Source organism: Halichoerus grypus, chromosome 8 (genome assembly GCF_964656455.1).
Source record: "Halichoerus grypus chromosome 8, mHalGry1.hap1.1, whole genome shotgun sequence".
Taxonomy (NCBI): domain Eukaryota; kingdom Metazoa; phylum Chordata; class Mammalia; order Carnivora; family Phocidae; genus Halichoerus; species Halichoerus grypus.
This window is the reverse complement of record NC_135719.1, coordinates 6,499,845-6,513,152: the sequence shown is the minus strand read 5'-3', so window position 1 is coordinate 6,513,152 and position 13,308 is coordinate 6,499,845. Positions and strand designations below refer to the sequence as shown.

The 13,308-nt window shown below is 51.1% G+C and overlaps 1 protein-coding gene across 1 annotated transcript; it reads right to left on the bottom strand.

Moving 5' to 3' along the window:
* Positions 1-868: 868 nt before the first annotated feature.
* On the bottom strand, positions 869-12,479 carry RLBP1 (retinaldehyde binding protein 1). The gene is made up of 8 exons (XM_036072644.2): positions 12,297-12,479; positions 9,977-10,066; positions 9,577-9,705; positions 7,919-8,123; positions 6,324-6,502; positions 2,571-2,729; positions 1,544-1,654; positions 869-1,225 (listed from the first exon to the last, which is right to left on the bottom strand). The coding sequence occupies exons 2-8, from the start codon at positions 9,986-9,988 to the stop codon at positions 1,067-1,069; spliced, it is 954 nt and encodes a 317-aa protein (XP_035928537.1). The 5' UTR covers positions 9,989-10,066; positions 12,297-12,479; the 3' UTR covers positions 869-1,066.
* Between the last annotated feature and the right edge of the window lie 829 nt (positions 12,480-13,308).

Genomic DNA, 13,308 nt, shown 5'->3' with positions numbered 1-13,308 from the left:
ACCAGCCGACCCTCAGCCTCCACACTAGTCAGACTACAGGAACAAGAGTGTGCCCCCAGGTGGGAAAGTCAGTGGCGGATCTTGGGAGAAGCCCCTGGCAATGCCCACAAGCCAGGTGCCCAGCAGCCAGCTTCAGAGGGGAGAAGCAGGCTCAGCACACAGAGGCCTCTAAGGGGAGTCTCCCCCACACACTCAAAAATCGCCAAGCACGGGGCGCCTGGGTGGCTCAGTCATTAACGTCTGCCTTCGGCTCAGGTCATGGTCCCAGGGTCCTGGGATCGAGCCCCGCATTGGGCTCCCTGCTCGGTGGGGAGCCTGCTTCTCCCTCTGCCGCTCCCCCTGCTTGTGCTCTCTCTTCTCTGACAAATAAATAATAAAATCTTAAAAAAACAAAAAACAAAAAAAACCACTACCAGTCAAGGCAAGGGGTCTAGAGGAGAGAGCCTTGGGTGGAGAGACCCCTCATAGGATGGGACACAACCGCCACCCTGGAAGGGGGTCCCAGCTCCTGACCACTGCACACATCACACCCCGCCCGACTGAGGGGACAAAACCACCACAAAATGGAGCCACTTCGAGGCCGCTTCCACCCCAGAATTCCACATAAAAAAGCCCCCTCTTGTCTACCGGCCGCCAAAATTGCTGTGTTTGCCAGATCGTCTTATATCCCTCCTCTTTTATCCTTTTATTGTATTTTACTTTGGCAGCGGAGAGATCTTTAAATCAGCCTCCTTGCCTGTTTTCACAGACCCCAAGAGGTAGAACTGCTAGAAAGGAAATCATCGAGAAGCTTAGAGTCTTTGAAACTCAACCCCACACAAGTCACTGTCCTAAGCTTCAGAGGCAGTAGGAATATAACTGTCCCCAATTCTTCGTGTTCAAGGGAATTGCCCCTGCTTTATTGCCCCCCAACCTGGGAGGAGGGTGACACCTGAATTCATCCAAGCTTAAGGGGGTTCAGGGGAACCACAGCCACCTCAGGCAGCCCTTTTCCCAAACTTCTGGGTCCAGGACGGCTGAGGAGAGCCGGGGGGTGCTAACTACAGGTAGATGGCGGGAGACGTCCTCAGAAGGCTGTGTTCTCAGCTTGGCCCCGGGGGCCAAAGAGATGCTCAGCAACCACCTTGCCATCATACTTGGGCAGTGTGCCCCCAAAGTCGGAGGGCAGGATGTCCTCGTCAATCTCCTGGAAGAAGCCAGAGAGGTCATCTCCATGGACATAGACCTGCAGGGAAGCCGGGGAGACAGAGCTGAGTGGGGGGGGGGGTGCCCTCAGGATGGGAGACGGAGGGGAGGAAAGGGACAGGAGGAGAAAGGCACAGCATGCCCCGTCTGCCTGATGGTGTCCGTCTCCACAGTCCTCCGTGTCGTGCTGTCACTCAGCTCAGGACCACGGCACAGAGTCTGAGGAGGGCTCAGGTGGGGTCCCCTCCTCCTCCCACCCTCATCCCCCTTGTCTCGTGAACTCTTTCCTGCTATGGCCACCACCCCCTCACTGGCCAGAGAATTGGTGAGCACCCTCCCTGTGTGACCACGCACTCACCCGTTGGAGCAACTTGTTCTTCAGAAAAGGCTTGACCATGTTGTAGGTGGTGGTGAAGTACCACGGCTGGTGGATGAAGTGGACGGCTTTGAACCGGGCTGGGAAGGAATCCTGCAGTGACAGAGAGTGCTCCAGCCCATGGCCCCAGTGGCCTCAGAGGCTCCCACTCACTCCCCCACTGCCTCCCCCATGACTTGAGGACACACTTGTCTCATCACATGATTGCCCCAAAGGATAGCCCACTAAAGGTTCCATTCCTGGGCCAGCAACTGGGGAGCCTTGGCTTCACCAAGGCTCCAAACTGCAGGGAGGAAATCCCAGAGGCCATCCCTGCTGATGTGTAACACCTTGCCATTAGGCGAAGTGAGGAAATGAAATGCTAGCCTTGCTTGGTTTTTAGGTGACCAAGCTTTTTCAAACCCACTTGCCTGCTGAGTGGACTGAAAACTATTAGAGACCCCAGGGACACTACTATCATACCTCATTGTCCTTCAACACCTACCGCCCCCCATGACCCCCATCTCCCACCCCTCCTTTCCCAGATATACATAAAGCAGATTTCGGAAGGACTTCTGACACATCAGTATACACAGGAGTGAGCTGTCAGGGACATTAACAATCATCCCTTTCTTGGGACAAATTCACATTCAAAGAGAAGCACTGTGACATGTGTGGACAGAGAAGGGGATTCCAGGTCAGAAGGTGTAGGTTCAAGTCTGACCTCTTCCACTTTAGAGTTTTATGATCTTGAGAAGTCACTCAAGTCTCTGAGCCTGGGTTTCAAGGTTTGTAAAATGAAGCAGAGAGGAGGAAGGGTCTGCTCTCAAGGAGTTAAGGAATGAATGTGAATGCTTGGCACACTGTGGATCACCATCCAAGCCTCTGTGGTTGTCATTCCTCATTATGGTGCTAGGTGGTGGTTAGATCTAGGGTCCTGGCGAGCACCATTAAGCAGGGCACCTGGGCCCAGCTTCCCAGCCTCCTGCCCTGTGAGAGGCTCCTGCAGGAGAGAGGGCGGAAGCCTCACCTGGAGCATGTCCACCATCTTCCTAAGATCAGAAGCCCGAAGTCCGGCAGCCTGCTGCATGGTAAAGCCCTTGAAGTTCTCGATGATGCAGAAACCATTAATCTGAGTTTCCTCGTTCTCTAGTAGCTTCTCCAGGATGAAACAATATGCCTGCAAGATCTTGGACACAGAGTGGACAGGCTGTAAGACCCAACATGCAAAGATAATTAAGGCTTAAGGTCCTGAGGGGAGAACTAACTAGTACATCCTTTACCGGAGGAAATTTGTCACAGGCTTTAAATGGGGACATTCCACCTCTGTGGATATGTCCCAAGAAAATAACCTTGAATGTCATATCCATGGTTAGATGCTAGGGTGTTTTTCCTTGCACCCTTTTAATAGTAGAAACATTGGAAACAACCTAAATGCCCAATAATAAGGGACTGGTGAAATTATGGTACATTCATGCCATGGAATATTCTGGAGCAGTTAAAATTATATATATACAATGAAATGATACAGGAAAATATTCATTCGTGATATATTATTGTAGTATATGATCCCATTTTTATAAGAAAAAATTGTGTGTAGTGTGCATGTGTGTGCATGTTTCTAGAAAAAGTAGATTGGGGGATGCCTGGGTGGCTCAGTCAGTTGAGGGTCTGCCTTCAGCTTGGGTCATATCTCGGGGTCCTGGGATCAATTCCCATGAGAGGCTCCCTGCTCAGCGGGGAGTCTGCTTCTCCCTCTTACTCTCCCTCTGTGCTCTCCCCATCTCTCAAATAAATAAATAAAATCTTAAAAAAAAAGAAAGTCGATTGGAAGGATGTCAATGGTAGAAATCTCTGGTAGAATTGTGGATGATTTTTAATTTATTATTTTTTTGCATTTTCTAATAAGTAGATGTCACCATGTAATAAGAAAAAGTATTTTTAAATAGTGTTTTTTGTAAAAGATTTTATTTTTGGGGGGGTGGCTCGGTCAGTTAAGCATCTGACTCGATCTCAGCTTGGGTCTTGATCTCAGGGTTATGAGTTCAAGACCTGCATTGGGCTCCACGCCTACTTTAAAAAAAAATTTTTTTTTTAATTTTTTTAAAGATTTTATTTATTTGAGAAAGAGAGAAGAATGAGCAGGAGGGAGAGAGAAACTGAGGCAGGCTCCGCACTGAGTACAGAGCCTGACACGGGGCTCGATCCCACGACCCTGAGATCATGACCTGAGCCAAAACCAAGAGTCAGATGCTTAACTGACTGAGCCACCCAGGCGCCCCTAAAGATTTATTTTTAAGTAATCTCTACACCCAATGTGGGGCTCGAATTCACAACCCCACGATCAAGAGGTGCATGCTCCACTGACTGAGCCAGCCAGTACCCCAAGAAAAAATATTTTTAAATCTCTCCCACAAACACATACACGCCCCTCAGTCCTAAAGCCAGTATCTTAGTTAGTCTAAGACACCACGCCTGCTCCTAGCATCAGGAACAAGATAGGGATGCTCGCTAGCTCTACACCATTTAACCCTCTGTTGCAGGTGTTAGCCAATGTGACCAAGTGTTTTTAAAAAAATGCGTAAGTAGAGGGGCGCCTGGGTGGCTCAGTCGTTAAGCGTCTGCCTTCAGCTCAGGTCATGATCCCAGGGTCCTGGGATCGAGCCCCGCATCGGGCTCCCTGCTCCGCGGGAAGCCTGCTTCTCCCTCTCCCACTCCCCCTGCTTGTGTTCCCTCTCTCGCTGTGTCTCTCTGTCAAATAAATAAATAAAATCCTAAAAAAAAAAATTCATAAGTAGAAAAGGAAAAGAAAAACTGTCTTTTCTATTTACAATAATATGATAGCATTCTTGGAAAACCCAAGGGAATCAATTAAAAAACTACCATAAATAAAAGAATTCAGGATATAAAACTAATAACCAAAACCAATAATTTCATATATACCAACAATAACCAATCAGAAGATATAATGGCAGAGAAAACCCCATTTATAGCAACACTTAAGACAAACTTAAGGAAAAATGTGCATAATGTTTATGAGGAAAACTTGAAAAGGCTCCTAAAAGTTCAAAAGTAGGGGGCACTTGGCTGGCTTAGTCAGTAGAGTGTGTGACTCTTGATCTTGGGGTCATGAGTTTGAGCCCCATGTTGGGTGCAGAGATTTCTTTAGCTAATTAATTAATTAAAATAATAAAGGGGCTTCTGGGTGGCTCAGTCATTAAGCATCTGCCTTCGGCTCAAGTCATGATCCCAGGGTCCTGGGATCGAGCCCCACATCGGGCTCCCTGCTCCGCGGGAAGCCTGGTCCTCCCTCTCCCACTCCCCCTGCTTGTGTTCCGGCTCTCGCTGTGTCTCTCTCTGTCAAATAAATAAAGAAAATCTTAAAAATAAATAAATGAATAAATAAATAAATATAAATTAAAAAATAAAAAAATAATAAAAATACAAGTTCAAAAGTAGGCATGTAAAAGGGACGGTGAGGCGCTCTTCATTCGTGGGTAGTATGGCAGGACATGATGTTGCATTCATAAAGATGCTAATTTCCCCCAAATTTGCTCCCAATAAAAGTACATTTCTCCTGGAGCTAGACAAGTTAATTCTAAAGTCTATAGGAAAAGGTAGACATAAAAGAATAGCTAGAAAATCCCTGAAAAAGAGGAGTCATAGGACAGAACTAACCTTAACATATTAAACATTCTACACAATCTCTGTAATTAAAACTGTGTGTATTGGAGCATGAATAGACAGAGACTGACACAGAATACAAGTCCAGAGATCATCCCAAATGTATATGAAAATAGAGACTGTGATTAAGATGGCATCTCAAGTCACTGGGAAAAAAGATGGACTGCTCAATAAATCATGCTGAGACAACAAGACAGCGTCTTCAAAAGTGGGTCTGTACATTTTTTTTTTTTTAAGACTTGGAGGCACATGCCAAAGTCCTCCTGAGACAAACCCTAATTCCCCCCACTTAGGGTAGCTCTCTTAAGGGCCTGACAAGCAAAATCACACACATATATATAAATGCAGAGACCAGAAAATACAAAAACACTAATTCAAAGGGATACATGTACCGTTATGTTTATTGCAGCATTATCTACGGTAGCCAAATAATGGAAGCAGCCCAAGTGTCCCTGGAGAGATGAATGGATGAAGAAGACGTGGTACACATGTGCAATGGACTATTACTCAGCCATAGAAAGGAATGAAATCTTGCCATTTGCAATGACGTGGAAGGAGCTAGAGAGTATAATGCTAAGTGAAATAAGTCCATCAGAGAAAGACAAACACCATATGATTTCACTCATATGTGGAATTTAAGAAACAAACGAGCAAAAGGGAAAAAAGAGAGAGAGGCAAACCAAGAAACAGACTCTTAACTATAGAGAACAAACTGATGGTCACCAGAGGGGAGGTGGGTGAGGCGACGGGTAAATAGGTGATGGGGATTACAGAGTACCCTTATCATGAAGAAAAAAATAAAATCACATGATAAAAAAGAAATCAAACGAATACTCTTCAAGTCATATGGTCAAGTAAATAAATATATGCAGAGAACTCAGGCTGCTTAATAGGTTGAAACTTGGGCTTTCCAGAATCTCTCCCAACCCCCAGTCCATTAATCCCCGTTCTCTGTGTCGCTCTCAGCTTTCAGCATTCGGCAGGGCTGACCCACGGCTGTCACTGCCACTTGGCAGGGGTACCAGGGAGTAGTCATGTATGGGCCAATGGGCCCTGCCTGCAAATTCTCCCCTGCCCGGGAAGGTCAGCCCCCACTGACCTCGTCGAAGGTGATTTCTTCGGAGTCCCAGTTCTCGATGTTGAAGAGCATGACCACCCGGCCATACTTGTCCCGAGTGGAAAGGACACCAGGGTAGCCGGCCTCCACGGTGCAGCGGACCGCCTCCAGGGACAGGCTGTCGAAGAGCTCGGGGTACTGCAGCCGGAAGTTCACGTAGCCTGGCGGAGGGAGAGCAGACGAGCCCCTCAGGGAGCCAGCCCCTCGGGGAATGGCACACAGCAAGATTCCAGAGACCCGGACTCCTGCCTGGCTCCTCCACAAGCGTCCTGTGTGCGACCAAGCAGGGCACAAGCAACCTTTCTGAGCCCCTTGTCTCCTCTTCAAAACACGGTTGGCCTATCTCACCAAACTGCTGCAGTAATCAAATGCGATTCTAGGTATGAACCTGTAAACCGTGCCAACATGAGGTGTAATCCTGAATCTGAGGACGATTATTACTTGTTATTTTCTCTTGCCCACGGGCAGAGATTCAGGCTTCCCAGTTGGGCACAGGGTTAGCTGCATAGAAAAGACGCCAAGATCAAACCTCAACCCCACGCAGAAGCCAAAGGCCCTTCCTGATTCCAGAAGCACTTCTCCCACCCACAAACCCCCCCTTACCTGTCCTGAACAAGTCCCCGCCTCTCGACCACCGAACCCTAGAGGGACCAGGCCCAGGAGAGGTTCTTGGGGAGCATTTGCCTAGGGAATGCCACTGACCTCCTCACCGTTCCTACCACCCTCCAGGTATAGCCCCACCCCCATCTCATTTCCTTTGCATTTTTCTTCAGAAGTTCCCTTTGCCCTGGAGCCTTCCTGGCCACTTTACCTAAAACTCCAACCCCTCGGGTCTTTACATCCACCTCCTTTATTTTTTCCTCATTATCCTTTCTTACTACCAAACAGTCTAGGTAATTTTATTTTATTTCTCTGGTTTATTATTCCGCAGTTAGCATATGAAGTCCATGATGGCAGTTCCTGTCTGCTTTGTTCTCTGCTGCATCCTTTGGCCTAAAAGAGTGGTTGGCACAGCGTGGCTGTGAATTCACTTTTGGGGAAGGAAGAAGTAAAAAAAGGAGAATCGTTAGCCTGCAGAGGGCCTGCTGGGACACCCCTTTCTCTCTCCCCCCCTCCCCCCACTAAAGATTGGATTTCCTTAGGAAACCTGTCTTGAGCCAGCCAACAGGCCCAGGCAGTTCTGTCTTCAGGGCTCCTTCCCAGGGCTGGCACCGTCTCCAGCCCCACTCCGCATGAGGCTTAGGTACCTGCAGGGCGACGGGCACACACCCCCCCTTTCCTGCAGCCATGGTCAGCCAAAGCCTAGGCTGGGGTGGGGGTGACGGGAACGCTCTCCAGGCCTGGGAGAAAGGGGAGGGGAGCCAGACCTCTAGGAACGCGGAGGCTGTTGAATTCACACCCCATTTTCCAGGTAAGGAGAAGGAGGCTCCGGGTAAGGATAAGGACTCGCACAAGGTAGGGAACGAGTGGGGAGGGGAGGGGACAGCCTCCTCCGTGCCCGGGTGAGAGTCAACGCCACCCTCACCACCTGGGCGCCCCAGCCTTCGGGAGGCGCTGCCTCGGGGCGCGGGTCTCACCTCTGAGCAGCTCGTAGGCGCGCCCCACGTGGAACTTCCGCGCGCGGATGAAGCGCAGGAAGAAGGCGCTGTCCCTCCCCTGCACGCGCTCGGCCACCGCCCGGGCCAGCTCCTGCCCGGAGGCCGCCTCGGCCTGCACCAGCTCCTGCAGCTCTCGCACCACCTCCTCCCGGGTCTCTTCCCGCTCGTTCAGCTCGTCCTTGGCCTGGAACGGGGTGGGGTGGAGGCAGCGAGGCCCAGACGGGCGCGCGGGTGCGGAGCAGGCCGCCCAGGCGAGGAGTCCCCTGCCAGTGCCAGCCCGGCCGAGGGGCCGAGGGCTTGCCGCTGGGGCCATGGCTCCTCTGCCCCCAAGAGCAGCATCTGCACTGGCAGCCCCTGAGACTGCCGGTTACTTTCGCAGAACATTGGGTCAAACCCGCATCCTGGGTTTGTTGGCAGGAGACCAACAAAGGGGTGAGCGTTTCTAAGGACAGCGGCTTCCCCTTCCTGGAGCCCTTACGTAGCACTCTGCTAAGGCCTTGAAATACCGAAGGCCGAAACCCACCGCCATAAAGTGAGTATCCACATCCCATTTCTCAGGATGAGCAGACTGAGGCCCCTAGAGGTGAAGGTGACCCAAGCAGGAAGGGGTGGAGCTGGGGCTCACACTCAGGCTGGACTTTCAGTCACTTCTCTCTGCAGCCTCCCAGGCTTGATTCTGATCTTTTCAAAAACAAAGATACCCCGCAGAGGGGCGCCTGGGTGGCTCAGTCGTTGAGCGTCTGCCTTCAGCTCAGGTCATGATCCCAGGGTCCTGGGATCGAGCCCCGCATCGGGCTCCCTGCTTGGCAGGAAGCCTGCTTCTCCCTCTCCCACTCCCCTGCTTGTGTTCCCTCTCTCACTGTGTCTCTCTCTGTCAAATAAATAAAAATCTTTAAAAAAAAAAAAAAAAAGATACCCCGCAGACCGCAGCCTGCCCCCTGCCCCAGAGCCTCTTATTCCTCCCCTTGTTTGGGTCTGCAGAACTCTTGCGCATGCCTCAGGCAGCTCTCTCCTTGGACAGCAGGAGTTGGGGGGGAAGGCAAAGGAGGGGGACTCAGGTCTGGGGGAACTCAGAGCGCCTTTCCCTTGGCAACAGAGATGCAAGCTAGGAGCCCAGGCTCAGCTCAGGCCAGGACAGCTCTGCCACTTTCTGCAGAGCACAGTCTGATCCTCTCTGAGCTGGTCCAACAACCTTCTTCAGAGGTACAAAGGGCAAGACCCAGAGAGGGAAAGCTACTTGCTCAAGGTCACACAGCAAGTTGAAAGTTAGGTCTGATTCTAGAGCTCAGGCTTCTTGCCTATCCAGTGGGGGCAGCAGCTGGGTTCCTGTTCCCCTGGGCCACTTGCAAACCAGTGTTCCTCATATCTGCCTCTAGTCACTCAGGGGCTCTAGGTCCTGGCATTGATATCTGTTGGTGCTATAGTCTCGGATTAGGCTAGCCTGGATGCTGGTCAGCGCAGTGTTGCTGCCATGGCCCTGACCTCCAGAACGGCCCCTAGAACAGGCCAGTCCGTTCGCTCCAGGATATCCTGGAGAGCTGGGGCTGGACCCGTCCTACAGGAGAGAGGATGCTGTCAACATTCCCCCTTGTTCGCCCGCCCCAGCCCGCCCCTCCCTGCACCCCGGGCCACCTCACCTTCTGTAAGGTGTGGCGGGGGAGCTGACTGCACGGGCCAAAGACAGGTCCATGGTCCTTGGTCGTAAGCCGCTCCAGCTGGGCACGGAGCTCTTGTTCCTCTTCAGGGACCACTCGGAACGTGCCCACCTAGGCAGAGAGAAGTCAGGAAAAAACAGGGAGAGCCCCCCATCAGCTTGAGCAGGCCAGTGCAATGGGCCTGCTCAGACCCTAAACTAGTACTTTTGTCCAAGGTCACTGTTAAGCCTTCTCCCTTTGGGTGGGGTCCCGGACCACAAAGGGATTGTACGGGTGAGTGCCCATAAGGGTCCTGAGCAGACCAAACAATAGAGAAATGGGGAGGGAGAGAAGGAGGAGGGAAGGCAGATGTGGGGGGAGACCAGAGCACAGGGGTACTCACGCCCTCTGACATGCTGCCTCTCTGGAAGACTGAGTCCTCAGAAAAATAAGGGCCTCACTTCTGTGCTGGCCTCTCCAGGCGGCCTCCTCCCTAGGGCAGGAAGTCAAGGGGGGCAGTAGTCTGGACAGACCATTCTCTTAATGTCTCAGAACAATGGATCTCAAACTTTTGAGTGCATAAGAATCGCCTGAGGAATCTGGTAGAAATACAGGTGCCTGGGTCCTGCATGCACCCTGTGATTCCGACTCAGGGGGTCTGAACTGGGGCCAGGAATCTGCATTTTAAAGCAGCACCCCATCACCCCATCACCACCACGGCCCTGAAGAAAATGATCCTTGGGCTACACTTTGGGAAAGACTCCTTTGAGAAGGAATACACACAAATACCGCAAACCTTAGTTCTTAAGATGAGTTGGTGCAGCCAGGGAGAGCCTAGTTTTGGCCTCCATTCTGAAGTTACATGATCACTGCAGAATAAGGCAATCGCTCCTCCTGTCTGTGGCCCTCCTTCTCCAGCCCAAAGGGGGATCTCGGAAACTTCCCAGCCTAGTGGATGGCCCCTTCTCTGGTGCATTCATTCCCAGGAGGGGTGATGACTAGTTATGTAACCAGAATACCGGGTGTGTGTTCTGTGCTCTGTGATGCGCTAAGTAATTTCAGATGAGTATCTCAGAGCCAGAGCCGGCATTATTCTCCCCATCTTACATGGGAAGGAGCAGACCCCAGGGAGAGTAAGTGACTTGTCCACTGTCGCACAACCAGAAACAGCCAGGGATCAGGCCCGGAGCCCAAGCTGTGACTTCCCATGAGCATCGGGACGCAGCCTCTTGGGGCAAAAGTTGGGCCTGGGTTCAAAGTCTGTCTCTTCCACTTGCAAGCTATGTAATTTAACCTGAGTCTTGGTTGTCCCCTGGAAAAGGGAGGTGGAAGGAGGGTAATGAAGGTTCAATTAAATAACGTGCAGAGAGGCAGTGCTTGGCCACCAGAACAAATCTCATCCATTGCCCACATGACAACCTGCTCAACCCACTGAGTATTTTTGGAGACAGCTTTCCTGTAGCCAGATTTTTTTTCCTCTCCCCCTAAACATCCCCACTGCCTTTAAAGGAGCTGTCACCACCCTGCTCCTGTCTCTGACCAGGTTCCCACTTGTCAGTTCTGTCACCTGCTCATTTTTGGAAAGTAACGAAGGTGAGACTTGAACCACCGCTTTGACAGCTAGGGCCAAGACCTCTCCAGGCAAACTCCCTAGGAGAATGGGTGTTACAGAAAACCCTTTAGGGTCAGAGAAACCTGGGTTGGAACCGAGAGTCGTCATTTACCACCCACATGACCTTAGGCAAGTTATTGAACCATTCTGAGCCTCAGTTTCCCCATCTTCAGATTGGGGATAATAATTGTACCTACCAAATAGAGTTGTAATGAAGAGCCTATCATTTCTGTAAGGTACCTAGCACAATGTTTTGCTCTAAAACGTGATTTCCCTTCCCTTTCTTAGCATCAGACTGATCATTGCCCTAGTGTGCCCAGAGAGACTGAGAGGATCCCAGAGCCCAGGGAATATCTGAGGATCTCCTAATTCCCTGCCTCTCCCACTCCCCAGCTCCAGCCAGGGCAGGGAACCCACCAACTGGAATCAAATCTAAGCCTTGTCTCTGGCAGGTAGACTTCCAACTGTGTGGACACAGAGACAGACTGAAATACTGGTGTGGCCTCCCTCACTTGCGTTTTGCTGGAACAGGAATGGAGAGGCTGATAGAATTGAGCTTAGGCAGGCGAGATAGTGGCAGGACACCCCCAGCCAGTTAAGCAGATCGTTAGGACAAGATCCTAGAGCCTCGAATTAGAAGGTGAAAGTCAGTACAGTAGTTCTTTTAAAAATATGCCCAATCTAATTAATTTTGAGTTTTTAAAATACTGATTTATGAACTATATACAATGAAAACACATTCACCCCCATTCCGTGGTGAAGCTGTTCCCTGCCATCTAGGGTTGCCAGATAAAATACAGAATGCCCAATCCCGTGTCCATTCCAGATGAACAACAAAGACTTTTGAAGCATAAGTATGTCCCATGCAATATTTGGGACATACTTACACTAAAAAAGTCTTTGTTGTTCATCTGAAATTCACATTTAACTGGGTGCCTTGTATTTTTATTTGCTAAATCTGCCATCAGGTTGATCTAGCAGCACTTGGAGAATGGCCAGTTGGTTTCAGTTTTACAGGCAGCCTGGGATGTGGTCTCCCCACCCCCACCCCCCCAATCCTCATCCCAGTCCTGGGCTCCTTGGCCCAGCCAGACCCCTGCTACTGACTTACCTACGAGCTCTCCTTAGGGCTACCTGGTACCTGCGTCCGCCGTCCTCCTCCTCCTCCTCCTCCTCGGGGAGCCTGGAGGTTGCCTCCACTGGGGGCGTGGTCCAGTCAGCAGCCTGGGATTAGTGTGTCACAAGGAACTTCTCAAGGCCCACAGTTTCCCCGTTAAATCAGGCTTACAGGGAGGCCCAGATTGGGGCAAGTGAAGCACCAGGGGGGCGGGGGGATTGGCCTGGGCCTGGCTGCAGCCACCTCAAAGCCCTCTTTTGTGTGCTTCTGCTCCTGAGTTCCTGCTCAGCCATGTGGAAGCTGGGCAGTGGGGGTGGGATCTGGGCCAGCCCCATTCCCTCCTCCTTGCTCACTCGCTCGCTCTCTCTCATTGCAGGGGGGTCTGAGAAAGCACATCGCAGGGTAAGACATGCAAGAGATGGAGGGAAATTTTAAATGTGATTGTGGACGCAGTGGTCTTGGTGGCAGATCCAGGCCTGTCACTCTCCCGCCGGGTGTGGTAGATGTCACCTCCGCAGTGAGTGGGGCGCCTTGGATAAGGCGGAGCGGGAAGAGGGCAAGACAGGCTGAGCCGCCTTCTAGGCAGTACGGCGGAGTGATAGGAGCCTGCTTTGGAATCAGGCTGCCCACTTTTAAATCCTAACTCCAGCACCTTCTAGCTGTGAGAATTAACTTCACCACTCTGACTCAGTGTCCTCCTCTGAGAAGCTGGGATGATGGGAGGACAGGCTCGGGGCTTTAGTGAGGATGAAAGTGCTTAGCTCAGTGACTGACACTTAGTAAATGTAAATACGCGGTGAATGCTGACAATTACCCCAAATGTGCAATTAATATGCATCTGGGTGGAGGGACCCACATTATCCAACCCTCCGTAAGATAAGAAACCCCTCTGCTGCCGCCCCTCAGCAGGTGGCTTCCCAGTCTCCGCTTTGGTATTTCACTGCTGGGGGTGCAGTGGAGGGTGGGCGCGGGATGATTTCTCTAGAGTATTCTTTCTCTGGGATGC

Excerpts from the sequence above, each read along its gene's own strand:
- RLBP1 (XM_036072644.2), bottom strand. Across the intron at positions 2,730-6,323 it reads AAGAAATCACCTTCGACGAG|ATCTTGCAGGCATATTGTTT; the intron begins GTCAGTGGGGGC and ends TCTGTGTCCAAG. Across the intron at positions 1,226-1,543 it reads AGAACAAGTTGCTCCAACGG|GTCTATGTCCATGGAGATGA; the intron begins GTGAGTGCGTGG and ends GCTTCCCTGCAG.